The 27,833-nt window shown below is 34.7% G+C and overlaps 1 protein-coding gene across 1 annotated transcript in view; it reads left to right on the top strand.

Moving 5' to 3' along the window:
* MARCHF1 (membrane associated ring-CH-type finger 1) overlaps positions 1-27,833 on the top strand; it is an 841,275-nt gene that overhangs the window by 509,128 nt on the left and 304,314 nt on the right. The window contains exon 3 of the mRNA XM_010375941.2: positions 8,839-8,987. Within this exon, the coding sequence (XP_010374243.1) occupies positions 8,877-8,987 (111 nt within the window). The 5' untranslated portion in view covers positions 8,839-8,876. The remainder of the gene's footprint in view (positions 1-8,838; positions 8,988-27,833) is intronic.

Genomic DNA, 27,833 nt, shown 5'->3' with positions numbered 1-27,833 from the left:
TTTTCTAGAATGCTGTATAATTGGAATCATACAGAAAGTAGCCATGTTCAGTTTGGTTTTTTAAATATAGCAATATGCATTTAATATCCATGCCTTTTTATGGTTTGATAGATAATTTCCTTTAATTACTGAATAATATAATATTGTATGAATGTACCACAATGTATTTATCCATTCACCTATTGAAGGGCATGTTTGTTTCTTCCAGTTTTTGGTGGTTATGAATAAAACTGCTATAAACATATGTGTGCATGTTTTTGTGAGACATACATTTTAAAAATCAGTTGGGTAAATAGCTATAAGTGCAGTTGCTGGATTGTATGATAAGATTATGTTTAACTTCATTAGTAAACTACCAAATTGTCTTCTAAGATGGCTGTACTATTTTGTATTCCCACAAGCAATGGAAAAGAATACCTGTTGCTTGGCATCCTTGTCAGTATTTGGTATTATCAGTTTGTTGCATTTTATCCACTTTAATAGGTATGTAGTGGCATCTCATTGTTGTTTTAATTTGCAGTTCCTTAATGACATATAATGCTGAGCATCTTTTCATATGCTTCGTATCCATCTGTACATCTTCTTTATTTAAACGTCTATTCAGATCATTTGCTTATTTTTATTGGTACTTCACTTTCTAATTGTTGAGCTTTAAGAGTTATTTGTATGTTTGGAATGCAAGTCCTTTATTCAGTATGCATTTTGCAAATATTTTTTCTAGTCTGTGGCTTGTCTTTTAATTCTCTTAAGAGTCTTTTATAAAGTATACATTGATAATTGTAATAAATTCCAACTTATCAACATTTTTATTTCATGAATCATGATTTCAGTGTTGCATCTACCACCTCATTGCGAAACCCAAGGTCACCCACATTTTCTCTTTCCTTGTAGAGGTTTACAGTTTTGCGTTTACATTTAAGTTTATGATTCATTTTTAGTTAACTTTTGTGAAAAGTATAAGATCTGTGTCTAGAGTCTTTTTTTTTTTTTTTTTGCATATGGATGTCTAATTGTTCCAGAACCATTGATTGAAAAGGTTAGTCTTTCTCTTGAATTGATTCTGGTCCTTCGTCAAAGATGAGTTGACTCTATTCATGAGTCTATTTCTAAAATCTCCATTACATTTTATTGTCTTGTGTATTTACTCTTTTTCCAATAACACACTGTCTTGATTACTGTAACTTTATAGTAAATTTGGAACTGGGTAGTGTGAGTTTTCCAACTTTGTTTTTCTTCAGTATTGCGTGGACTAGTGTAGGTATTTTGCCTTTCTATGTAAACTTTAGAAGAAGTGTATCACTATCTATAAAATATCTTCCTCGGATTTTGATTCAGATTGCATGAAATGTACAGCTCAAGTTGGGAAGAATTAATGTGTTAACAAAGTTGAGTCTTCCCATCCATGAACAGAATGTCTCTGCTATTATTTAGATTTTCTTTGATTTTTAAAATCAGAGTTTTACAGTTTTTTATATAAATCCTGTAAAATTATATTTATACCTAGATAATATTTGATGCTGTTAAAAAGTATTAACTTATTAAATTCAAATTTTAATTGTGCATTGATTGTATATAGGTATAAGGAAAGGTATACAGGAAAGCAGTTGATTTTCTATATTAACCTTATATCCTAAAACATTTATTTTGCTCTATTATCTCTTTTTTCTTCTTCTGGTATTCTGGTTATACATATGTTACAAATTTAAAAATTATACCACAGTTCTTGGATGTTCTGTGTTTTCTTTTTTCCATTCTTTGTTCTCTTTGCATTTCAGTTCTGAAGTTTCTCTGTCATCAAACTCATTGACACCTTTCTTGGGCACTTCCAGACTATTGATGAGCCCACCAAAGGTATTCTTCATTATCGTTACAATGTTTTGGTTTCTAGCCATTTGTGGATACTTTCTTAGAGCTTCCTTCTCTCAGCTAACATTCCCCATTTGTTCCTGATGTTGTCTCCTTTTTCCAATATAGCCCTTAACGTATTAATCATATATGTTTTAAATACCTTGAGCTATTATCTGTGTCATATTTGATTTGGTTCTAGTGCTTTTTAAATATATCTTTTCACTGTTTTTGCCTGCTTTCTGGCACGCTTTGTAATTTTTTTGTCGTTGTAGAAAGCTAAACGTGATACATGAGGCAATAGAAACTGAGGTAATGGGAGTTTCTGTGTTATTCCGGCTAGAAGTTGGGCTGTATTTAATGTTTACTCTAGCTATAGAATTCTTGTAGTGCCCTAGTATTTGTCTATCCTGTTGCCTTTGGGCTCCCAAAGTACTCCTCCACAAGGAGTGTGCATCCTGCAGTTCTTTAAGCTATACATCACTGTTTTACCTTAAGCCTTGTTGGTATCATGGTAAGGTACAGTAGAGGGGAAGTATTCTATAACTGTATGATTCAATCAAAGTCTTTTAGTGAGCCTGTATTTCTGGGCTGTGGCCTTCACAAGTGTTTCTTAGCTTCCCTCCCCACCATAGACAGGGCAGAAAGAGTAGAAAAGCCTGGAGTGGATGAAATGACCCTTATTCTGGTGGGTTAGCAAACCTCTGCAAGATATTTTCCCTTGGAGAATAAACCTTTTTTATCAGACCATTTGGGGTATTTCACAGTGTTTACTTGTCCTTTTCCCCTGCTAGTGCCACCATTGTATCTTTCTCAGATATTCTCATGAAATATAGATAAGTTACCTAGCAGTAAAACCCAGGAAAGTGTAGAGTCCCCACTAATAATGCAACCTCCCGGAAGTTCTCACTTTCAACCTAATCCCCACTGTCTCCAATAATATATAGAAGATACATGTTAAGAATTTCCACCCGGTTAGGGCTCCATCAACTTTCCCCCATGTATTCTGAAATCGACCATAATTCTCTATATTTTCCTCTCTCCATATTTTGGGAGTGGTGGTTTGTTCTGCAACTTCAATTCTCTCATGGGTCCAAGAAAAATTATTTTCAGTTTTTATGCAGCTTTCTCATTTTATAAGAATGGGAGTTATGACTTCCAAAGTCTTTACATGTCAGAGCCTAAACTGGAAGTCTCTACATTTCATTTTTACGTCTACAAGATTGGCCCAAGCTGTGTGCTGAGTTCCACACTAACACAGTCAATTCTATAAGGAAAGGTTTCAGTCATCACTAAAGAATACCAACTGCCCCATCTCTGGGTGTAACTATTTATGTGGGAGTTTCATTCTCTCTTTGGGGTCACTTACATCTCTTAGTATAATCAGGATTGGAAGAGTCACTACTATTATAGTTTCTCCAAAGTTACCTACCTAGAAACCCCTCCTTCCTGTTCCTGAGGCTCTCTAGGACAATGGCTTATATTGCTACCGTACTGTCTTTTCAAAAAGCTTTTCTTGACTGGGCATGGTGGCTTACACCTGTAATCCCAGCACTTTGGGAGGCCAAGGCAGGTAGATCATCTGAGGTTAGGAGTTCAAGACTAGCCTGGCCAACATGGTGAAACCCTATCTCTACTAAAAATCCAAAAAATTAGCTGGGCATGGTGGCAGGCACCTGTAATCCCAGCAGTTTGGGAGGCTGAGGCAGGAGAATCGCTTGAACCTGGGAGGCAGAAGTTGCAGTGAGCTGAGATCATGTCATTGCACTCAACGTGAGGAACAAGAACTCATTTCAAAAAAAAAAAAAAAAAGCTTTTCTCTCTGCATTGCAGCATTGCCTCAATAGAGGAGAGAATGAGAGCCCTACTTCCTTGTATTGTGCCATTGCTTTAGTCACCATCATGCCACCTTACAAGGTGAGGGTAGCTTATCTGACTTCATAGAAAAGTTAGTAGTTTTAAAAGTAATTGCAAGGTAGAGGCAATTTTTTTTTAAAGAAATCTCTATACTAAATATATATTTCAAATAGTCTAAGCTAAAAGCACCAAAGAATTTAAGCCTTCACTGCAAGTCATGATTGTTCAGAAAAGAACTCCTCTTTACCTTCTCGTTCATTGTATGATCAACAATTACTTATTGGATTCTATTTCAGTTGCTCTTCCACATCTTAGAATACAACTATGAACCTCTCCCTCCATTTGAGAAACTTAACATCCTACTCACAGAAATTAAAAAGACCCCCAGGACACATCTCCATTACGTAGCAATAAATGTATCATATACAGTAATCTGTTCTTGCAGAATTCAACCCGAGAAGAAGTCCTTAGTGTTCATTGGCACCCCAAGTCGTTAGGAACAATTCATGTATGAGGACTGTGTTTGAGCACGTGAAAACATCCACTCAGAGGTCCACAGCAGCAGCAAGTGTGAGTGACAGGCATGAATGTTCGAGTTTGCTCAATATGTAATGAGTTACTATTGGAACACACACAGGCTCACACATTTTCACTTCTCTTAATTGCAAGTTGTTCCTTTCATAATGGAAGTTGACCTTTATTATTATTTAGGTGACAGGGCTAATAGTTGATACTTATGTTTCTTAATGACACATTAGCCAAACAAATACACAAAATCTCTAAAATGTTCCATTTAAAAGCCCTTAACATTCTTAGACAAGACCATTCTCAAGTCTCAAATTTGAGAATGGGGAAGGTGAGCACTTTCTCAGTTCTATGCATGTGGTGAAGAGAGGGAGCATTTAGCTCAGTCGTAACTGCACAACTAGATAAGATATGGAATGGGCAAATTCGAGAAAAGAAGTAGTTGAGGAGACAGAGATAAATAGAGGTAGGCAACTGCATTTTCCTGTGGCAAACAAATCTCTGAGTTTAAGATTAAATTGCATTAGCCTTGGGATAAAACAAAGTGAGTGTAATAAGCTTCACTTGGAGAAATCAGTCCAGCAGGGCTGCCAGGTTGCACAATTCTAGGCGTACCATTCTCATGGTGTTTAATGTGGAAAGCATTCCTCGGAGTACAGTGCCATTTACATGGATTGCAATGTGGATGATGCCCCTCCTGGAGTTGTGCAAACAGCTTGTAGTGACAGAAGCCTTTAGAATAGTAACAATTTTAACTTTCATGTAAATTACTTGTAATTGTTACTTTCTTTGGAAAGTCTTCCAAAATAAGCCATTCCCTGCATCTCATGCTAAGTTAAATGTCTTTTCTCAACTTTTTCATAGTGCTCAGTGTACTGCTATCATAGCTCTTATCACACCGTCTTACAAAAATTGGGTTTCTTCTCTGTTTCCCTTTCTAATTGTAAGCTCTCGGTCTTTTCTCTCTCTGTACCAAAGGTTCCAAGCACGGTGTCTGGCACAAAGAAAATGTTCACTAGATGTTTCCTGAATTAAAAGTAAATTATTATCCATAAGATGTACCCAATTGCTTTGAAATTTTTCCTAATATTAATTTGTTGTCAATGTAGTTCACAGAGAATGCACTATGCTACTATTTATTAAATTAAATATCTGCTTCAAGTAGCATATTAAAAATTAAGCTTAGTTAAATCTCAATTTCCTGTGATCATTATATAAGTTGCTCATTGCTGCATCTCATATTAGCTTGGTTCAATGACTAGATAGCAATTAACATGAGTGCTTAATGACCACTTTCCTATTTTGATATATTACTAATGATACTTACATTTTAAAGTGCTTTGGGGTTAATTATAAATGCTTATAATTTGCATACCCTTCTTACACCTAAAAATATGATGAGTACTCCAGACCTGTGTAGGAAGAAGGCTGGTCTACAGAGGCTCAGCAATCAACATTTCAATTCATTTCTCTGAACTCACCTAAACTATTTTTAGAATCTGTATTTTAGCATCAGTAATGCAAAAAAGAAAATATTTTTGAAATGTGATCCAAACTTTAAGTGTTTTCATGATAACAGAAAATAACATATTGTTATTGGGCAATTATAACACTCCCTTACCAGCAGGAATTTAAGGGGTAACGCAATGGTCTCTCCTTATTTCTCTCTCTCTCTCTCTCTCCCTTCTGATTTGCACCTATACTCATGCTGCTGCTTTTGAGACTTCTTGTTTGTTTGTTTGTTTGTTTGTTTATTGAGACAGAGTCCTATTCTGTCACCTAGGCTGGAGTCAGTGGTGCCATCTCAGCTCACTACAACCTCCACTTCCCAGGTTCAAGCAATTCTCCTGCCCCAGCCTCCTGAGTACTAACTGAGACTACAGGCACACGCCACCATGCCTGGCTAATTTTTTGTATTTTTAGTAGACACAGGGCTTCACCATGTTGACCAGTCTGATCTCAAACCCTTGAGCTCAAGTGATCCGCCCACCTCGGCCTCCCAAAGTGCTGGGATTACAGGCATGAACCATGGTGCCCAGCTCCTTTTGAGGCTATTAAAACATTGACTTTTCCAGGAGATGATGCTGTGATTCTAATATAAGTGACAACTCAGAAGATGCATATTATTTAGAGTAAGTCATTAAACAAAATTTATCTCTTGGACGTGAAATGAATGTCCAGATATAGAAATGCAACCATCACAGACATTTTTATTGTTTTCATAGATTCTGTATTAATGTAATAAAAAGCTGAAGTGAAGCTGTGTAGTTAGATTGCTCTCTCTCATTTCACACACTTAACTGTCTTTATAAACATTCCTGTAAGTTCAAACTAAATTATAAACTTTCCAGTCCATAGCAATGTATATTGTTTCTTGTCTGCTTTCTTAAAATAGTCTGTACAATGTCCATGGATAGTGTTTAATGATTATTATTAACATATTATTTATATTAAAAGTATGTGTTTTAACTTTCTGAATTATTTAGCCTAGCTAATAATCCTAAAATAAGATAATGACAGTTATATGCAATAGAAAGCTAGAATGCTATTGGCATTTTATTATAATACTTCAGCAGGTGTAGCCAAAAGTTTATAGCTTTTGTCATGATGATTTGTCAACAGCTGTCCAGCAAAACAGTTCAAAAAGTTGATTTGCACAGGCCAGCTTCAAGGAAGACATGATGAGGGGGAGCAGGCAGTCACCTTAGAGTTGTGCAAGTAAGCGTACAAATCTAAAAATTAGAGATCAGAAAGATCCCAGTGGTCCATGGACTTTAAAATTCTCTAGAATAGATCGCTGCACTGAACCAAAATCACATCAAAAATGAAAGTTATCCTCTTCTTATGACTACTATTCCTGCTTCAGCACCTAAAATATAGTAGGGACTCCATAAATATTTATGGATTAATATTGACTGAATAAGGAATGACAAAGCTACTACCACCACAGCATCAAAAAGAATCTGAATGGGAAATAAGAAGTTGGCTACCTTTACAAACACATCTCAGAATGGATACTGATGGTGTCATAATTTTGTGGGCCACACGATTATGTTCTTCATTCATGAATGAATTTAGCATTTTATTATAAGTACTAAAGTGATATTTAATTATAGAGTTAAAATTAAAAAAATAGTAAATGATTTAGAAGTAGAACATTTGTTTATACTTGATTAAACTGTTTTGGTCATTATGTATCATTTCACTCCTTGCCTTTGAATAAAGATCCTCATTTTCATTTACTCTTAGCACACTTCAAGAAATGCAATTAAAAGCTGATGAGTAACCAAGATAGTGTTACTGGGAATGAGGAAATATTTACTTTCTGTAGAGTGCAAATTAAGTATGCAGATTTTGTATTGAATAGATCACAATTTTACATAAATCTGAAGCAATGTGTTTGAAAGGCCAAGCACTCATAATTTGTTGTTCATTCAAACAATTGTTTTCAAGTTCCCTTTATCATTTCTTTGTACCTCAATTGAATGAGTCACTCATATTAGATTGCCAGTCTTATTAAGAAATCCATTCTGTTGAGTATCTTAGACATTTTTAATAAAAGATCTTTTTTATCACTTTCCTATTTACATTGTTCAGATGCATTTAACTTGAGTATTTTGTCATTTAGAATAATAACTCATCAATCTGTTAGCGCACCGTTCTTTATGTTACTTTTCTGAGTGCTGTGAAATGTGCAGTTTTGAATCTCTGAAATGTTACAAACGACCAGATTGCTAATTGCTTTGGATGCTGTGAAAAATAATTACTGCACATTATTTTTGATATTTAATTGACAGTGTAATGCATTTAACTAAAGACCTGCAATAAACTATTTCTAATTACTGAGTGTGGTGGAGTGGAAAAGTAGGCTGTAAAACTTTACAAGGGAAACAATGTTTCTCCATTATGTTAAAAGTCATTGTTGATATGACTTTTTCAGAGACAAAACATTCCCCCAAATAAGAAGTTCTAGAAATCTAGAAAGAGTTGTGGAATATTTCTACTCATGACATAGTAAGGATTTTTTAAAATTATTGCTTTGAATAGATTGTACTGGTGATAGATGTCATATGCTAAATTTATTATACTTGCAATAATTTTTTTCAGATGGCAGAACTTTATGAGAGAGAAAATCATGGCACTGCCAGAATGAGTAATATTTATCACTGGCCTGTATTCGATTTATTTGGCTTCTGTAGGACATTTAGCTGAAAAGTTATGCCAAATTTTAGATGTCATAGGAATATGTAGATATTATCAGGAACCAGGTCTGTTCTTATTTCTCGAGGTAAGAACTTACTGTTATAAGCTGATCTCTGATAAGAACACTTAGAACCTGGCATGAGGAATTCTCATTGTCTACTAGTGCCACAAAGAGATATATAAAAGATGTTAGGTCCTTTGAAAAGATGTGTACTCATTCTGTTCTCCTGTGACTCTAGGATATTATTAATAAACAGCATATTCTTCTTTTCCTTCTTATAACCCCTGGTTTTAAAAAAAGTCTCCATTAGTGTTTTGTTATATTGTTGATTTAATTTTGATTATATATATTTTCCAAAACACAGCTAAAATAAGTGACCTGTTTCAGGGAATGTAAATTATTTTCAGAATTTCAGAAATTGAAAAGGGATAAGAGGAAGGAGAAAATGCTGGGCTGGTGTGAAGCGATAGCCCGTAACCCTCACAGAATTCCAAACAACACGCGAACACCCGAGATCTCAGGGGATTTGGCTGACACCTCACAAACCTCCACATTGGTGAGTGGAAAGTTATTTTACCTCAAATTGGCTTGTATGTAAATAGAATGATAAAGAAATGTGGGGAGGATGACCTTATAACTAAATGTTATCCTTGTTTACAACAGTATTTGCATTTGTATTATATAATATGTTCATATAGATTTGGTTAGTTAGTAAACTAATACAAACACCTTCGTGACATATAATATTAGAGTTTAATTCCAATTAAACAATTGTTTTTCTTTTTATTAGTTTGGACATCATCCATTTATTATGTTAGTGACCTTAAAATATTTAAATTAAAGTTTATGTTCTTGGATTCTATACTGCATAATGAAATCAGTTGAAGAAAAGTAAGTATGCAGTCATCTAAAGATGATTTAAAGAAAATCAGAATCCTACTTTCTGTATTTTTCTATATTTTTTCTAAAAATGTCTCCTTAATAAAATCAAAAATTATGATTTTCACAACAAATTGTGAATTAACACAATTGCAAAAATAATTTGAAGACCAATTCAAGAATGTGCTCCTTCATGTTTTATTTGCTGTGATAAGTTTAAATGCTGGGCTTTAACTAGCCTTCATTTTCCAGGGATTAGGACAAAGCATTCATTAGGAAAACGAGTTTTAAATGTCTTTGTTTAGATTTGGCTGTAACATTCTTTATTTTAATTTAAAGGAGGAAAATTCCATTCGGTCTCCAGGTTTTAAACTAATATTAGATATATTTTAATTATTGTTTTACCTTTTTATAAGAATGAAAGTGTTTTGATTAGCCTGATTTATTAGCAGTTGAACATACAATTCAATATGAACAAAGAACCATTTAGATTTTTTTTTTTTACTGTTAATTTTGTTTTATTTTACAATTTATATTATTTGATTATCTTAGTATGTTTGGGCTGCTATTACAAAATGCCATAAGCTGGTAACTTATGAACAACAGAAATTTATTTCTCACGGTTCTAAAGTCTGGAGTCCAAGATTAAGGTGCTGGCTGTTTTGGTGTCTGGTGAGGGCCTGCTTTTCTGATTCATAGATGGTGCCCTCTCACTGTGTCCCTACATGGTGGAAGGGGCAAATGAGCTCCCTCAGGGTTCTTCTATAATGACACTAATACCATTTATGAGGCCCCCACTCTCATGACTTTATCACCTCCCAAAGACTCTACCTCCTAATATCATCGCCTTGGGGGTTAGGATTTTGACATGAATTTTGGGAGGATACAAATATTCAGACCTTAGCAGTTACATAGAAATGATGACCTTGAATTAACCTTAGTGAGTTGATATTAAGAGAAACCATCTGAAAGAATAGACTTTCACTTGATAAAACATAGAAAGAGAAGTGAGGATCTTGCTTAAATCCCATCCTTAGATAGTAAGGGGAGGGCTGAAGATATGGAGAGATGTGTGCAGAACTACTGGGTATTCAAAGTTTTAGGGAATGATTTCCTTTTGAAATTGTCATCTGCATTGTCTCGTCTCACTCTGAAATGACTTATGTGTTATATTTGGATAGCAAAAAACTATGGGGCATGAGTTAACACTACTAAAACATTGTATTACGTAATAGGTATGCGTACAGCTGTACTTTGTCAGGTACCATACTATAACCAAGCATTTTTATGTAAGAAAAAATTACTGCTCCTGTGCTTTAGTGCTTACCTCCTATTTCATGGAATCATAGATCAAAAACCATAAAAACTGTGAGCAAATTTTTGGACTGGCTTTCTGCCTATAATTGGGTAACCTAATAATAAACCTAATAACAGCTTCATTTTACAGATATGCACTGGGGCCCATGAAAATTAATTGACTTTCCCAGTGCCACTTATCTAGTAAATAATAAAAGGGTTACTAGGAATGGGACTTCTCAAAACAATGCTTTTTCTGCTACACCTCATAATCTCAATTTCTTGATGACATTTTCTTCGCATTCAAATAATTTTAATATAAAGAAAAATATATCAAGTTACCAAAGGAATTAAATCCAGTAATTAGATCTAATGCTGTGTTACAGGGGTAACCTCTATACACTTTAACATATAACCCCCAAATCTCAGTTTCTTAACATATAAAATAAGAGGTTTCTTCCTTGTGTTATGGACTGATGTGTGTTGGCCAGCTCTCCTTGGAGGTTCACTGCCAAGTCATGATTTAAAGATCCAGACTCCTTCCATCTTTTGATGCTGCCTTTGTAAGCACATGGTCACAGGGAAATGGAAGAGATTGTGTGGAACATCAAGCATGGGCCATTATGGAGCAGCCTTGAATGCATGGACATCCTTCCATTTCAGGCCCAACAGAACTGCAAAGGAGGCTGGCTGCCTTTCTATGTGGTCAGGAAAAGGAGATGGAATTAATGGGCATATAACCCATCTCTGGCACAGTCCATCTTACTGGTCACCAGATATTCATGTCATGTTCCATTATCTCCTGAAAAGAGATGATTACTCTTCACGAGTGACAATTCAAATTCTTTCAGTCACTAATTTCAGCACAAATTCATGATATCTGGTTAGCCATTGTCCTCATCAAATGATGAAAATGAATCACCCATGAACAAGTTACCTGCATTTTGCAATCCACTTCCCTTGCACCTAATATAAAAGAGAAGCATAGGAAAAGGGAAACCACAATAAATTGTGATACTTAGATAAAGAAAGAGAAGAATCAGGTACACATGTCAATCACAGGCACAATCCTGCTGGAAAGACATTATAAAGTCTCCCAATCTAGAGGTCAGGAATAGGGTCTGAACACCTCCCTGGGATCTCCTCCTTGTCCATAGTTCCCTGTAGTCTCTGGCTATGACTTCTCAGATGTTTCTCTTTTTCCATTGTCCTGTTTAACCGTGTTTGAAGTGCCTATTGAGAGCTATATTACCTTATTTTTTTTCCTGTTTGGGGAAGATAATGGGACCTAGAGTTATTTTAAATTTTAAACATTTAAGTGTTATATTCCGGAATCATGGGATTTTAGTACTACAATACCCTGAGATCTCAGTAGGGTTTGCCTTGATTCTGCTACACAAATGGAACTTTTCAGTGGGCCTTTGTTGTTCAATGCCTTCGTCAATGTCATGTTCTACCATTTGGGCTTTAGAAGAAACCAGCCATTTTGCTCAATAAGTCCTGGAAACTTCTGTATTCTGTTTCTCTATGTATCTGCCTTCACACTAGCCACTCATGTTTCTCTTATAATACCCTGCCAAATGTAGACAGTAACAGTCAACATACACTATCAAAGTTTTGTTTTCCAATCTCTTTTGAGTATTGCCAGCGCAGCAGAATCACTGTCTACCTCTCTAGTTAATTCAAGCAGCAATTTTACCAAGAGTTTTGACAAAACATTATGCAACTAGAAGGCTTTCTACTTTTGAAATCATTTTCCTTTCTACCCGTTGCCCAACCATTAAAGAAATACTATATATTTTAGATTTGTGCTATGGTGGCACAGGCTTTGTCTTCAAATTTCTGTATTTCAATGGTATAAAAATTGGAACACAGGAAAACAGGAAGAAAACAGGCAATTTTAACAAAGAGAATATAATATGCAAAAGTATTTAATCTGGTATTGGAAAGCTAACATGTCAAAAAGATTCACAAGTTTAATATCTGCAGAAGTAACAACCCCTCATGCAGAAGAGTAACAAAGGGAGGAGGCTGGAATTGTTAGAACCTGAAAGACTAGAGGACAAGCCCCTCAAAACTGTGTCTTGGTCCTCTGAGGAGGAGTGCATCTCCCCAGATACAGGTACCTCAGGGGTTCAGAGGTGGGATCCTGTGGATCTAGGACCCACACTCCTGAAGAGGATGTACTTCTCTATTTTTATACATTTGGGGTGGTGGTGGTACAATAAGGATAGTTCAGCAAGTGTAAAATAAACTTAGAAACTGGACCCAACATCCATTACTGATCTAAAGAAACATTCCTGGAGTGACACTGACAGAAACAGAATAAACAAGAATGAGTCCTTTCTCCTCCTGAGTTCTAGTTGTCTTCAGGACTACCATTGGCAGAACCCAACCAAAAGCATAGTGGCAAAGAAGAAATCTGGTTTGAAGTCTCCCAGCTTTAGGATCTTGAGGTAGAATATAGAAAAATGGGTTTAGGATCAAGAGGCAATAGCTTAGTAATCAGTATAGAAAGTTAAGGATAGGAGCTTTAATAAATAAACTCAGACATTTCAGACTTAACGTGACAAAGGTTTGCTTTTGCTCACCAGTCAGTCTGATACAGATAATATGACACTCCAACAAAAAAAATACAGAGTTCTCCTACTGCTGTTATATTATAAATATGGCTTTTGAATTTATCAGAGAAGAGAAACAGTGGGAGTGGGTAATCATAGAGATATATGGTTTAGGTTTGGAAGTGATATGCATCACTTTTACCCTGATACCTTTGGCTGGAAACCAGTGACATAGACTAATGGATCTGTAGGAATGATGAAAAATACAGTCTTCCTATATAACCTGAATAGGGAAATTGAAAGTATTTAGCCAGCCTATATCACAAATGCATTCATTCTTTGGTAAGTAGCCTGCTTATCCTACATTTCCATTTTATGTACCCATGCTTTTATTATTACTATTTTGCTGTCATCCAGAGCAGTTGAGGCTTTCCAGTACAAATTATACCCCATCTAAAGATGACTATAATAATGATAGTGGCTGATTATTATGTTCCAAGCACTTGTCTAAGTGTTTTACAAATAAACTCATTTTTAATACTTAACTATAATTCGGTATGGCAAGTGTGATAATTACCCTCATTTTATAAATAAAGAAACTGAGGTATAGAGAAATTTTAAAACCTGTCCAAGGTAACTTAGGTAATAACTTGTGAAAATGGGAATCCAACAGTCCAATCAGTCTCAATCTAGAGGGCCACTCTATCACGCCTTTCTCAGGTTAAGAGGAGGAATTGGCTAAACACGAAGATTATAAATGAGATAATAATTCATTGCACTGTGGCATAAAGACAAATAGGATATTTCCTTTATAATCTAAGATTATGCATATTTACTAGATTATTTTCTGCTCTGCATTGACTGACTTATAGCTAGTCTCATAGTCATTTTCCATGTAGAATTCTCTGTAACTGACCTGCTTGAAAAGAGTAGGTTTTTTTTCCTTTTTTAATCTGTAGAGCAATTCATACTACCTGCATTTTAAATTCAGAAAATATTTATTGAGTTTAAAATCTTTCATAATGAATAATAACCTTGAGGGGTTTGGAAGATTATGCTTATTAAGCACATATCCTCACAATTGTAACCTAAGGGCGGGATGTGGCCTCATCTTGTATGACAGCCAGGGGAGAAACCTCTCTTTTAAATTTAGCGTAACACAATTTTACTCTTTAAAAACAAAAACATCTTATACCGACTATACCCTTAAGGAATTTACTGAATCAAATCAGAGTTTCAATATTAAATTTAAAATGAGAGCAAAGGAGATCATAAGAATCAGAAGTAAGAAGGTGAAACATTTTATGAGGATTAGAATTGAAAAATCCATGGAAGTCAAAACAAGATTTTAAAAATGTCATTTTAGATGGTCAGCAACGACTCCAGAGAGAATTACACTCCTATAATCAATGATGATTTTTTGAGGCTCCAAATAGACTGTAATTACAAAGAAAAAAAGAACAAGTGTCATTCTATGTGTCTGATAGAGGTGAGTTGCCACTTTCAAACATATATTCCTCAGTTCAGAGCACACTTTCTAACCTGTATATTATATTCCAGGATGAGATGCTTCTTGCTCTAGAAAAAAAATAAAGAAGAGAAACTAGATTAGAAACTCTCAAGGAGAAGTATTTAATACATATATATAAAATTAAAATGAAAAATGACTTGCAATCAGACATATATTTATAAAACTTTTCAAAGCAGTCTTTATGTCCATCGTTTCATTACAGTTACAACCCATTGTACTCACGTGTGTACAATGCAGACTTTAATTATTCAAACAGATCATGAAATAGGACTGTTAAGAGTTTAGGCAATATACTCCAAATCATAAGAATTTAGGTCTTCTAATTTTTAGGTTATTTATACGCAACACCCATTATGAGAAGTTGATACTGTTGTTTGCACAACACTTGTGGAAAGACTATAACTCGGGTGCAGTGGCTCATGCCTGTAGTCCCTGCAGTTTGGGAGGCTGAGGCAGGAGGATCATTTGAGGCCTGGAGTTCAAGAGTAGCCTGGTCAACATGGTGAAACCCCGTCTCTAATTAAAATACAAAAAGTTAGCCAGGCGTGGTGGCAGCTGCCTGTAATCCCAGCTACTTGGGAGACTGAGGCAGGTGAATCGCTTGAACCCAGGAGGCAGAGGTTGTAGTAAGCTGAGATCGGGCCACTGCACTCCAGCCTGGGTGACAGAGCGAGACTCCATCTCAAAAAAAAAAAAAAAAAAAAAAAAAAGACAAACTGTAATTTGAAAGGTCAAATAAAGAAAAAAGGTAGTAGCAGGTAAGAAGGGAGGATTGGTGAGCTTGGATTCTGTCAGATTTTAAATGCCAAGATTTTTCTAATTTAACACAAAAAATCTCTAGAAATAAAACAAATTTACTGATAATACATGTTTTGCAAGTCAAATTTTCAGCCACTGAATCAAATACCTTCTTACACAGCCTCAGTATTTAATAAAACAAGCAGCTAAAAATAATCAAGCTTAATTTTGTCATAATCTTTTGTTTTCAAAGTAGAGTAGATGTGTTGAAAGTTAGTTTCAAACTTATGAAACTTATGGAAGATCAAGAATGAAAATTATATACTTTTATTTTGACTTTAAGAAGTGTGTAAATGAATTTTATGTTTTAATTGAGTAATCTTATCATTATCAGCTTATTGTTGTTCTAGTTCTTGTTACTTACAGGCCATTCAATTATCCTTTGTTTTAAGCTAAACCAGCCCACTTGGGTGTTTCAATAGTAGGATGAAAGCAGCCCCTAGACTTGAGATTTTTTTTTCTTCTAGAATCCCATTCTTTATTATTTAATAAACATTGTCATTCTCTGGATATCATACAGAAAACAATCTGGCTTTCACTCAGTTCTTTGTGCTCTGCTCAAGCTGTTTATGCATTCCATGAATTTTATTAAGTTTTTATTATATTCCTTGAGTACAGCGCATGAACTGAGCAAAAGTGGGATTGTGTTTTTCTTACAAAACTCTATTAAGCACAATATCTTGTATATTAAACCTTTTCTGCCTATTAGAAATGCCATATGCCTTAAAATATGGAAGAACTAATCATAAAAATCAAACAAGTCCGAGATGGTTTCTGTGATCAAAATACATTGTAAAAGTTTCAGAAACTAAAATGATTATAAAATTACATTCTGTTATACTAAAATTCTGCCTTCAGTAAGAATCTAGAATATTGCAGATAGTTTCCCCAATGCATATGACAATGAAATGTAAATTTGTCCTTACAAAGAAACCAAATTTACTGGTTAATATTTACCAGTAACATCCTCCTGAATCTCTTCCAAGTTATTCCCATCTTCTACTCTTAGTCAATTACAAGGTTAAAGGAAATCATACATCCACCTACAGCAAACGGACCAGAATTGCCCCGCAAACATAGCCTCTGTTGGAATTCAAATAAATGGTAAACAGAAAGAGGAGGTTGAGTATATTAAATTTCTCAGTAAACCTATTGCCTTATTTCCAACAGACTCACCCTTATTTCTTTTAGTCTCTGTGCAAGTGGGCCAGTTTATTATACAGTGGCCTTAATGCATTCTGAAAAGAAATCAGGTCAGAGCAGATAGAGTTTTCAACTGTGTTTTTTTTCCTCATTTCTCTCCCTCCTTTTAATTATTTCTTATTCAATCATGTATCAGTTATTGTTTCCAACTGCTATTACAAAGCCTTTGCTAAGTACTGCCGAAGGCAATGGTGAATGAAATCTAAATTTTTATTAGACTAACCATCACAAACAAATGAGAGAAATTAAGCTAAAGACGCAATGCCTTTTAAGAACTTTGATTTTTGTAAGAAAGTAAAATCATTAAAAATTATCCCAATGGTTGTTATGGAAACAGATTGAATTGAAGAATGCAAAGGGGAGACTGATGCTTTAAACTTCACACCGTGAGGAAAAAATTACATTAGCTGTGCAGCTTAAAGTATCGTATTAACTTTAATTGTATAGTTACTGAACAATGTCAAAACATGATTATTCACAATAGTAATAATTGATCTAAAAATGCTCCTTACATGAATAAATCGTTTCCTCTAAGGAGTAAAGTCGTGAGATCATGTTCACAGCTGCTCTTTATCAAAATGTGTCATGTCTGTCTGCTTAATTTAGATATAAATGACGTTGTGAGTTCCTCTGAAAGGTGTTTAATTCTTAGTGGTTGTTTAATTCTGCTATGTGTATAGTGTTTAGAACACTTTAGGTTTTTAATATCTTAATTTCGTTATCAGAGGATCAGTGGGTGGACACTCAAATAGGAGAGGCCCTATGTGTGTATATATGTGTGTATATATGTGTGTGTTTGTGTGTGTGTGTGTAACTAAGGTACATTGTTTCTCCCCCTTCACAGATAACAAAGGTGCCAAAGGTTTCTTCTTTGTCTTTGCTTTTGTGGGAATGCTTTTATGTTTTATAAAAAGGGAGCAGGCGGCCGGGCGCGGTGGCTCAAGCCTGTAATCCCAGCACTTTGGGAGGCCGCGACGGGCGGATCACGAGGTCAGGAGATCGAGACCATCTGGCTAACACGGTGAAACCCCGTCTCTACTAAAAAATACAAAAAAACTAGCCGGGCGAGGTGGCGGGTGCCTGTAGTCCCAGCTACTCTGGAGGCTGAGGCAGGAGAATGGTGTAAACCCGGGAGGCGGAGCTTGCAGTGAGCTGAGATCTGGCCACTGCACTCCAGCCCGGGCGACAGAGCAAGACTCCGTCTCAAAAAAAAAAAAAAAAAAAGGGAGCAGGCAGGACAGATTAGCCTGATCGTTGTTGAGTCAGCTTGGTTTTGCCTCAGAATAAAAATTGTAACTGGAAATAAATGGGACCTGTTAGAGTAGGACTTAACTATCCAGAGCTGTTTCCATGTAAAAGACAAGTGAAAAAAATAAATTATAGTTCTCAAAGAAATGTATGTATCAAGACACAATAATTAATAATACAATCATAATATTTTAATGCTTTTTCTAAGCCAAAGAATTTGGATGTGTACTCTAAAATTCACAGTAACTATGAAAGTAGGTAATAACCCTTCTTCTTACACAGAGAGAAATTAAGATCCAGAGAGATTAGAAAAGTGGTGGAACAGGAATCCAGAGTCCTATATCTTCCCAGTCCTTTATGCTGCTTCATAGAGAATGTTTTGTTCATGTACATATTTGATAGACAGTTACATGATATAGCATGACGGTTCTTAACCCGGCACAATTACTCTGCTGATTCTCCATCTGTAACACACAAGCTTCATAAGTCCACTATCAACCACCAGGTCCATTACAGATTGTACTGTCTAATTTATGAATTGTTTAGTATTTGGCATTGTACATCACTAAGTTGCAATTTTGGGCTCCATAGCTGTTTGTTATCATGGAACAAAATAGGAATAAATGAATCACAGAGAAAATGAATGATTGGCTATATTCTCATTCAGAAATATTTGAGTCACAGTAATCACCCAGTTGGAAAATTTCTTCATTAATTTACCTGGCTACTCTATATTGAATCAGTTGTATACCAAACGCTATCCTACGCAACCAATATGCAGTTTGTTTTTTAAAGGCACAATCCTTATCCTCATTAACCTAGTCACATTGACCTTGGCAAATAATTTATAACTAAGTCTCAAAAAGCAATTGCAACAAAAACAAAAATTGTTAAGCAGGAACTAATTAAATTAAAGAGCTCTGCACAGCAAAAGAAACTATCAACAGAATAGACAGACAACCTACAGCATGAGAGAAAACATTTACAAGCTATGCATCCAACAAAAGTCTAATATCCAGAATCTCTTAAAAACTTAAACAATTCAACAAACAGAAAACAAAGAACACCATTAAAACATGGGCAAAACTAACACAGGAACAGAAAACCACATACCACATGCTCTCACTTATAAGTGGGAGCTAAATGATAAGAACACAGGGATGCATAGTGGGGAACACATGCTGGGGCCTTCGGAGAGTGGAAGGTATGGGGAGGGAGAAGATCAGGAAAAATAATGAGTACTAGGCTTAATACTTGGGTAATGAAATAATATGTACAACAAACCTTTATGATACAAGTGTACCTGTGTAACAAAACTGTACTTGTAGCCCTGAACTTAAAAGAAAAATTTTTTAAAGAAGAAAACAAATTGAAAAAAAAAAATGGGCAAGGGGCATGAACCAACACTTCTCAAAAGAAGACATACAGGCATCTAACAAACATATGGAACAGTACTCATCATCACTTATCATTAGATAAATGCAGATCAAAACCACAATGGCATACCATCTCACACCACTCCAGATTGGCTATTACTAAAAAATTAAAAGACAATACATATTATCACTTATAAGTAGGAGCTGAACCTGAGAACACATGGACCCAAGGAGAAGAAGAACACACACTGGGTCCTGTCGGGGGTAGGTGGCAGTAGGAGAGCATTAGGGAAAAGAGCGAATGCAGGCTGGGCTTAGTGCCTAGGTGATGGGTTGATAGATCCAGCAAACCACCATGGCACATGCTTACCTATGTAAAAAACCTGCACATACTGCACATGTACCCTGGAACTTAAAAAATAAAATAAAATAAAATAAAAACAGATGTTGGCAAGGTTGCAGAGAAAAGCAAACACTGATACACTGCTGGTGGAAATGTACATTAGTTCAGCCACTATGGTAAGCAGTGTGGAGATTCCTCAAAGGACTTAAAACACACCTGCCATTCAACCCAGCAATCTTATTACTAAGTATATACCCAAAGAAAAATACGATGTACTACCAAAAAAACACATGCACTCGTATGTTCGGTGCAGCACTATTCACAATAGCAAAGACAGGGAATCAACCTATATACCCATCAATGGTGGACTGAATACGGAAAATATGGCACATTTCCACCATGAAATACTATGCAGCCAAAAAAAAAGAATAAAATCATGTCCTTTGCAGCAACATGAATGACACTGGAGGCCATTATGCTAAGTGAACTAACCCAAGAACACAAAACCAAATACTGCATGTTCACACATATAAGCAGCAGCTAAACACTGAATATACATGGGAACAAAGAGGGGAAGCAATAAACACTGGGGACTTTTTGAAGAGGGAGGAGGGCAAGGGGACATAAGTTGAAAAACTACCTAGTGCACCCTGTGCTCACTAACTGGGTGAGGGGATCATTCATACACCACACATCAACGACACACAATTTACCCATGGAACACACCTGCACATGCCTCCCCTGAACCTGAAATAAAAGTTAGAGAAGGGGCAAAAAAAAAAAAAAAAAAAGAAAAAGAAAAAAACCAGACACAATGGGTATTCCCAGTGAACAGTGAAGAGAAGCGTGTGTCAAACAAATTCTTTGGGAATGAAACAAAAACATGTAAGTGTATTTGTATTCGCTCACTTGACAAAACACAGGGTAGAAGAATAACACGACAAAAGCAAATATTGCTAACCTTTATTGAATACATACTACATTCCATGAGCCCCTGACATGTTAACAACTCATATACTCCCCTCCACAGCATTATAAGAAATGAACAAACTCCTCATTTTGTAGAGGAAAAAGATAAGTAATTTGTCAAAGTTTACCCTGTAAGTAAATCGAAGTTTAGGATTCATGCTCTAAGACACTCTTCTATGCTGCAAAAAATATGCTCAAGTAAAGATACAAATAGTGACTTCATTAAAAAAAAAAGCTTAATTTAAATTAATGCTTAACTAACCATTACTAAACACTTATTTTACATATATGTGTAATATTCTCTAATATGTATATATACATATATATCTTAGAGATACATGGTTCTCAAAATAGAACTCTAATGTAGATACTATGTTCCCCATTTCACAGATGGGAATCTAGAATTTTGGTTAAACATCTTGCCCAGGGTGACACAATAAGATTGGATAGATAGATAGATATCAGATATACCTAATATGGCTGACTGATTATCCTCATGGGTACAAATAATTATCTACTACATTTCTGGAGGAAGAGGTAAGGTTGTTTGATAGATTCTCTTTTTTAGGTCTAATTTGTTTTAACTTTTTAGCATAATGTCATTCAGGAAAGTATTCAACATTAGAAGACAATTCCTTAGGTTAAAAGCCAAAAGCCACCTCTTAGTTGATGGCCCATTAAATTATTTTTATATCACCATAGTAATTGTCAACTGTAATTATTAGGTGAAATAATCCGTAAGTACAGCTTTGTGATTCCACATTAAGAAACCAGCAACTCAAATGCTGATATGAGAACTTAGATACCTGGTTTCTGTGTGTTTGATGCAGCCTACAGGAATAAAATTTAATTTAACAATCCAGTAATTCTTTAAAGATAAAAAATGAAATATCTTTTCACACTGCAGTTACCAAGTTGTCAACTTCCACAGACACATTGTCATACCAACCAAATTTTATTACACATATTGCAATGAGACTGAAAATAAAAATTGGTTATCTTGTTTTCATGGGTTGAGTAATTTCACCTATGTAAATTAGACAAACTAGAACTATCCAATGGGCATAACACTGCTGATGTCGTTATTGCCTCTTACTATGTGAGAATAAATTTAAAAATTAGTGCAACTATATGCATAACTGCATTATCAAAGCCTGGAAACATATCATTAACTATATTTTCTGTAATTTCTTATATTCAGGTTCCACTGCTACTGGCTCACATTAATTCTTTTTTTTTTTTTTTGAAAAAAATAGACTGTATTTTGTATAGCAATTTTATGTTCTTAGCAATACTGAGCAAGAGGTGTAGAAATTTTTCATATACCTCAACCCCTACACAAGCATAGTCTCCCCAACTGTTAACATCCCCAAAGTGGTCCATTTGTTATAGTTGATAAACCTGCATTCGCATGTCATACTAACTCAAAGTCCATTGTTTATATTGGAGTTCACTCTTGGTGTTGTACATTCTATGGGTTTGGACAAATTTATAATCATATGTTTCCACCATGATAGTAGCATAAAGAGTAGTTTCACTGCCCTAAAAATCCTCTGCTCCATCTCTTCATCCCTCCCTCCTCCCTAGCCCCCGTGTATTAATTTTTTTTACTGAAAGAATTACATTCTTTTACCTAATCCTAATACAGTGTGTGCTAATCTTTGAGTTACTACAATACGTTAAGTTTGCTATACAAAGGTAATGCAGTACAGAGACTTTAAAAAACTTTTTATTCATAAAAAATGCTTTTTTCCAGATTTATTGATGTATATTTGCAAAGTAAAAAATCGTATATACCTATTTAAGATGTATACCATGATGTCTTTTTATATGTATACATTGTAAAATGATTACCAAAATCATTAACAAATTCATTACTTAACATAGTTATGCATATTTATCTCTGTGTGGCCGGGGGGCAGGGGTGAGAACACTTAAGGTCAATTCTTAGGAAATTTCAAGTATACATTGCAGCATTATTAACTAGAGTCACCATAATATACAAAGATTACTGAATCTTTGTATATTATCACGAGCATCTCCCCTTTTCCCCCACCTCCCAGCCCCTGGGAACTGCCATTCTACTCTGCTTTTGTAAGTTCAACTTTTTAGATTCCATATGTAAGTGAGATCATACTTTTATTCTACCTTCTCATTTTCAAGGGACAAAGCGATGTTTTCTTCTAATCACGTTAAACTATTGCGTACTATGCTCACTACCTGAGTGATGGGATCAGTTGTACCCCAAACTTCAGCATCACACAATATACCCATGAAACAAACTTGCACATGTACCCCCGAATCAAATAATACTTGAATTTATAGAAATAAATAAGTAAAAGTAAAAGTGTTTCATTCAAATCATCTGCCTTTTTCTACTTCCTTTCTACACAAATGTCTGCTTTCCTTTCAGAGGGGTAGATTGAACACATCCCGTTCCCTTCCTGGGGACCTCCAAAAAAGGATTGTATAAAAACACAAAAAGGAATAAAACCATTACAGTGAATAAAGATTTCAGTGAATTCAGAAATGTAAAAGGCATAATTTATTTCATTTCTGTATCAAGTGTGATGTCATGTTTTTCTAGAGCCATCTCTGTTTCATCCAAATGATAATTAGATTGTCAAATTTATTAACATAAAGTGGGTCCTATTGTTCACTTAATGTCTGTAAAATCTGTAGTGATGTTATTTTTTCTGTTTAAATATTGATATTTTGCTTAGTCTCTTTTTTGTGATATTTCTTGCTAGTTATGACCAATGTTTGCCAAAGAACAGACTTTAGGCTTTTTCAGTCTTCTCTATTGTACATTTGTTTTTTTCTTTACAGCTCAAGTGAGATATATTTTACGTATCATTAAGTTGATTCATTTAAAGCACACAATTCAGTGGTTTTAATATATTTACAGAGTTGTGCAACCATCAGTGTAATCTAATTCTGGAACGTTTTCAGTATCCCAAAAGAAACTTGTATGCATTTGCGGTTACTCACCAGCCCTTCCTCCATTCCCAACCAGTATTAGCCTCCTCCAACTGGGCAACTATGATCTACTCTGTCTCTGTAGATAGGTCTAATCTAGACATCTCACATAAATTGAATCATGCAATATGTAGTCTTTTGTGACTGACATCTTTTATTTAGCATGTTTTTGAGGTTCATCCATGTTGTAGCATGTGTCAAAACTTCATTTTATTGTCAATAATACTGCATTGTATGAATACAGCACATTTTATTATCTGTCCATCAATTTATTTGGACTGTTTTCACTTCTTGGCAATTGTGAGTAAATGCTGCTGTGATCATTCAAAATGCAAGTTTGTATGTGAGCCTATATTTTTATTTTCTTGGTTAGATGCTTAGGAGTGGAATTGATTGGTCTTATGGTAACACAGTGTTTAACAATTTCAGGTACTGAAAAAATGTTTTCCATAGTGGCTATACTATTTTAAATTCCTACTAGGAATTTATGAGAATTTCCATTTCTATTCTTTTTTTCCAACACTTGTTATTGTCTGTCTTTTTCTTATAGCCATCCTAACTGGTATGAAGTAGTACTTTATCGTGATTTTGATTTTGATTTCTCTACTAACTAATAATGGTGATCTTTTCCTGTGTTTATTAGCTATCCATATATCTTCTTTCAAGAAATGCCTATTCAACTTTTTATTATTATGTTGTCAGAGTTATTTTTGTATTCTATATACAAGTCCCCTATTAGATACAAGATTTACAAATATTTTCTTCTAGTTTATGGGTTGTCTTTTCACTTTATTAATGGTGTCCTTTAAAGCATAAAGTTTTTCACTTTGATGAAATCCAACTTACCAGTCTTCTCTTTTATTACTGGTGCTGTTAGTGTTATATCTAAGAAACCATAACCTAACCAAAGATCACAAAGATTTACTCCTGTGTTTTCCTGTAAGAGTTTTGTAGCTTCGATTCTCACATTTAGGTCTATGATACACTTTGAATTAATTGTGCATGGTGTGAAGTAGAGATCCAAATTTATTCTTTTTCATGAATACAGTTATCATAGCAACATCTACCACTAACTTGGAAGACAATTCGGTTCAATTATCTTGGCCCTTGTACATTTGTTTTTAATTTAGTTATTTTGTTCTTTTGAGTTATTATTTACTTTCTGCCATTTGCTTTGGGTTAAACTTGCTGATTTTCAAATTTCTTGATAAATATACTTATATCATTAAATAGCCACTTATTTTCTAAAACAGTTTTCTTTCTATATCCATGGGTTCCATTTATGTGGACTCTACATTCCTGGATTCAGCCAATGTTGGAGCCAAAATAGAAAAAAAATTGTGTCTATACTGAACATGTACAGACTCCTTTTTTCTTGCCATTACTCCCTAAAAAATATGGTATAACAACTATTTCCATAGGGTTTACATTGTATTAGGAACTATAATTAATCTAGAGATGATTTAAAGTACATGGGAGGATGTGCATATGATACATGCAAATACTAAACCATTTTACATCAGGGACCTGAGCATCCACGGATTTTGGTATTTTCAGGAGTTCCTGGAACCAATCTCTCACAGATACCTGGCGATGGCTATATGTGCATTTTAAGGCTATAAATTTTCATCCAAGTATAGCTTTCCCTATATCACTGATTTGATCCAGGAAATACACTGTTTTAAAATTATTATTTGGTTCCAAATAGTCTTGTACTTCCATTAAGATTTTTTGACCCATCTTAGAAGGATATTTCTTATCTTTTAAACTTTGAAGAATGTTTTTAGTTGTCATTTTATTACTGATTTTAATCCTTTGAAATTTGTTACAATTGCTTTATGTAACACAAAATGGTAATTTTGGTAAATTTTCCATGTGTAATTGAAAATGCGCTTAGCAGTTATTAGGTGCAGTGTTTTATAGAAGTCAATTAGCTAAAATTTGGCAATCTTTTTTTGATATCATGTGCACTTATTGATTTTTTTGTTTGCATGTTTTAGTAGTTATAGAGACATGTTAGTGTTTTCCATTATGATTGTTGGTTTTTCTTTTTAATTTTGTTAATTTGTTTTCTTTATATTTTGAAGCTGTGTATTCGTTGCATAAAATTGTATTTATATGTTCTTTTGTGTATTGACTGTTTTATCATTATAAAATGTTCTTCTTTAATAGTTTTGTTTCTTTCCTTAAAGTCTACCTTGATGTAGTTTAGCTGCATCAAGTCACTTTTTGAATCAACTTTTTGTTTGAGATGTATTTTCATGTTGTTAACACGTTTTTCTCTGTCATTATATTGAAGTTGCATCTCTTATATACAGCTTATAAATAGTTGTACATTTTAAATTTGCACTGAAAATATTTGCCTTTTATTTGAGTTTAATTTGAGTTTATATAATGACTTTTAATATTGGTGTTTAAGTCTACTATCTTACTTTTTTTTTATATATTGCAGCTGCTTTTTTGTTCCCATTACTTCAGTTTGAACATAACTTTGACACTTTCTACTTGTGTGACCATAGACAAGTAAGATTTACAGTGTTGAAATAACTTCACCAAGTCTGTTAGCACTGGATCTAAAATTCTGTCCTTCTGACTCATATTGCTTCCCTTGTGATTCATGACAATGGTATGTTTGATTCTGAACCTACCAATAATTAGTGGTGTGTCTTTATTTATGTTAGGCACTTAACTTTCTTATGATTATACAGATATGATAACTGTCTTATATTTATGCTTATGGTATTTTTAATTTTCACAAAAAAATGCATTTCTATTTCTCTAATTCAGTCCTATATTATATGCAGAGCAATTATTAAAATACACATTAGAATGGCTTCTACCTCAACTTGGTCACTTAAAATTAGACCTCCTCAAATTTTTCTCCAGTTACTCGGTGAGGCTTCCAGGGGGCTAATTCACATGAGATCAGGAATAATGCTTCCATTGTAGTCCTGTCATCAAGCAGACTCAGTGCTCTTTGCTGCCAATGGTGCACTTGGTATCTCTGTTTATTGGGGGTCACACTCACCTCTGCTGATGACTACAGCTTCTATTACTCAGTTAGCTTTGGCCAGATGGACCCTCTATTTCCTTATTTTGCCTACTTTATTCTAAAGGTAGAACTTTATTCCTCATAGCAGAGAGACTAGGAGGCATCTTTTAACAAGCCCTGAAATATAAAGTAGAGTGAATGTGTATCAAAAAATAAATTACAACTACCCTGTAGGTAAGGATTGGAAGATGGGTCACTATAAGGCCAGTTCCTCCCAATCACATGGAAAGATGTTTACTCTAGAGGTCTTCATGACAATTCTTGGCATTATAGAAAGAAGTACATACTTCATTCAATCTTGCCTAATACCATCCTAGGTTGCCCATCACCAGCCTAGACCGGGAAGAACCATGCCACGCTAAATCAGGTTCATTTTTCTCTTCCAAGGAGCCCTTTGTTATATTATTTTCCTTATCTATAGCTGGAGAAGCTGAGATGAAGACATTTCAAGCAATTATTTTCTTGTCACCAAACCAGGTAATAATAAATAAAGAAAAAACAATCATTTCTAATTATAGTATGTTAACTCTCTGTATAAAAGGGTTATATGTACTTTTGTAAAATGCATGTGAAATTCTCAAAATTGATGTACATATAGCCAAAAATCTATATATGAGTGCATTCCTCATGATAAAAGAAAAAATTTGGCCAAATTAAATGTAAAGTTTAATTGAACAATGAACAATTTGCGAATTTCGCAGCCTCCGGAGCCAGAGTAAGCTCTGAAACTGCAGCACAGCCACACAGTGGAAGAAGATTTATGGATAGAAAAAGGAAAGTGACATACAGAAAATGAAAGTGAGGTACAGAAACAGCTGGGTTGGTTACAATTTGGAGCTTGCCTTATTTGAACACATTCGAACCATTGGCTACATTTTATTAGCCAAAACCTGGAGATTGGCACAGTTTAGGCAACTGTCTACGCCTCCACTTGTTATGGTTCACATTGTACAGAAAACCTTTAGACCAAACTTAACATTTGTAAGGAGGCAGCTTTAGGCTAAGTTTGATTTAAAAACTCATCTGACTGCCTGTTTAAAAAGATTTCTCACTGGGATTTCAAGAACCTCAAATGTGGTCTTATCCATTTCTATATATTTATTATAAATGATAAGAAGAATGCTATCCTAGTAGTTATGATGGAATTTATTCCCGGAAATATAATTA

The sequence above is a fragment of the Rhinopithecus roxellana genome, chromosome 2 (genome assembly GCF_007565055.1).
Source record: "Rhinopithecus roxellana isolate Shanxi Qingling chromosome 2, ASM756505v1, whole genome shotgun sequence".
Classification (NCBI taxonomy): Eukaryota; Metazoa; Chordata; class Mammalia; order Primates; family Cercopithecidae; genus Rhinopithecus; species Rhinopithecus roxellana.
The sequence above is the reverse complement of the archived record's forward strand: the minus strand, read 5'-3'. Positions and strand labels throughout refer to the sequence as shown.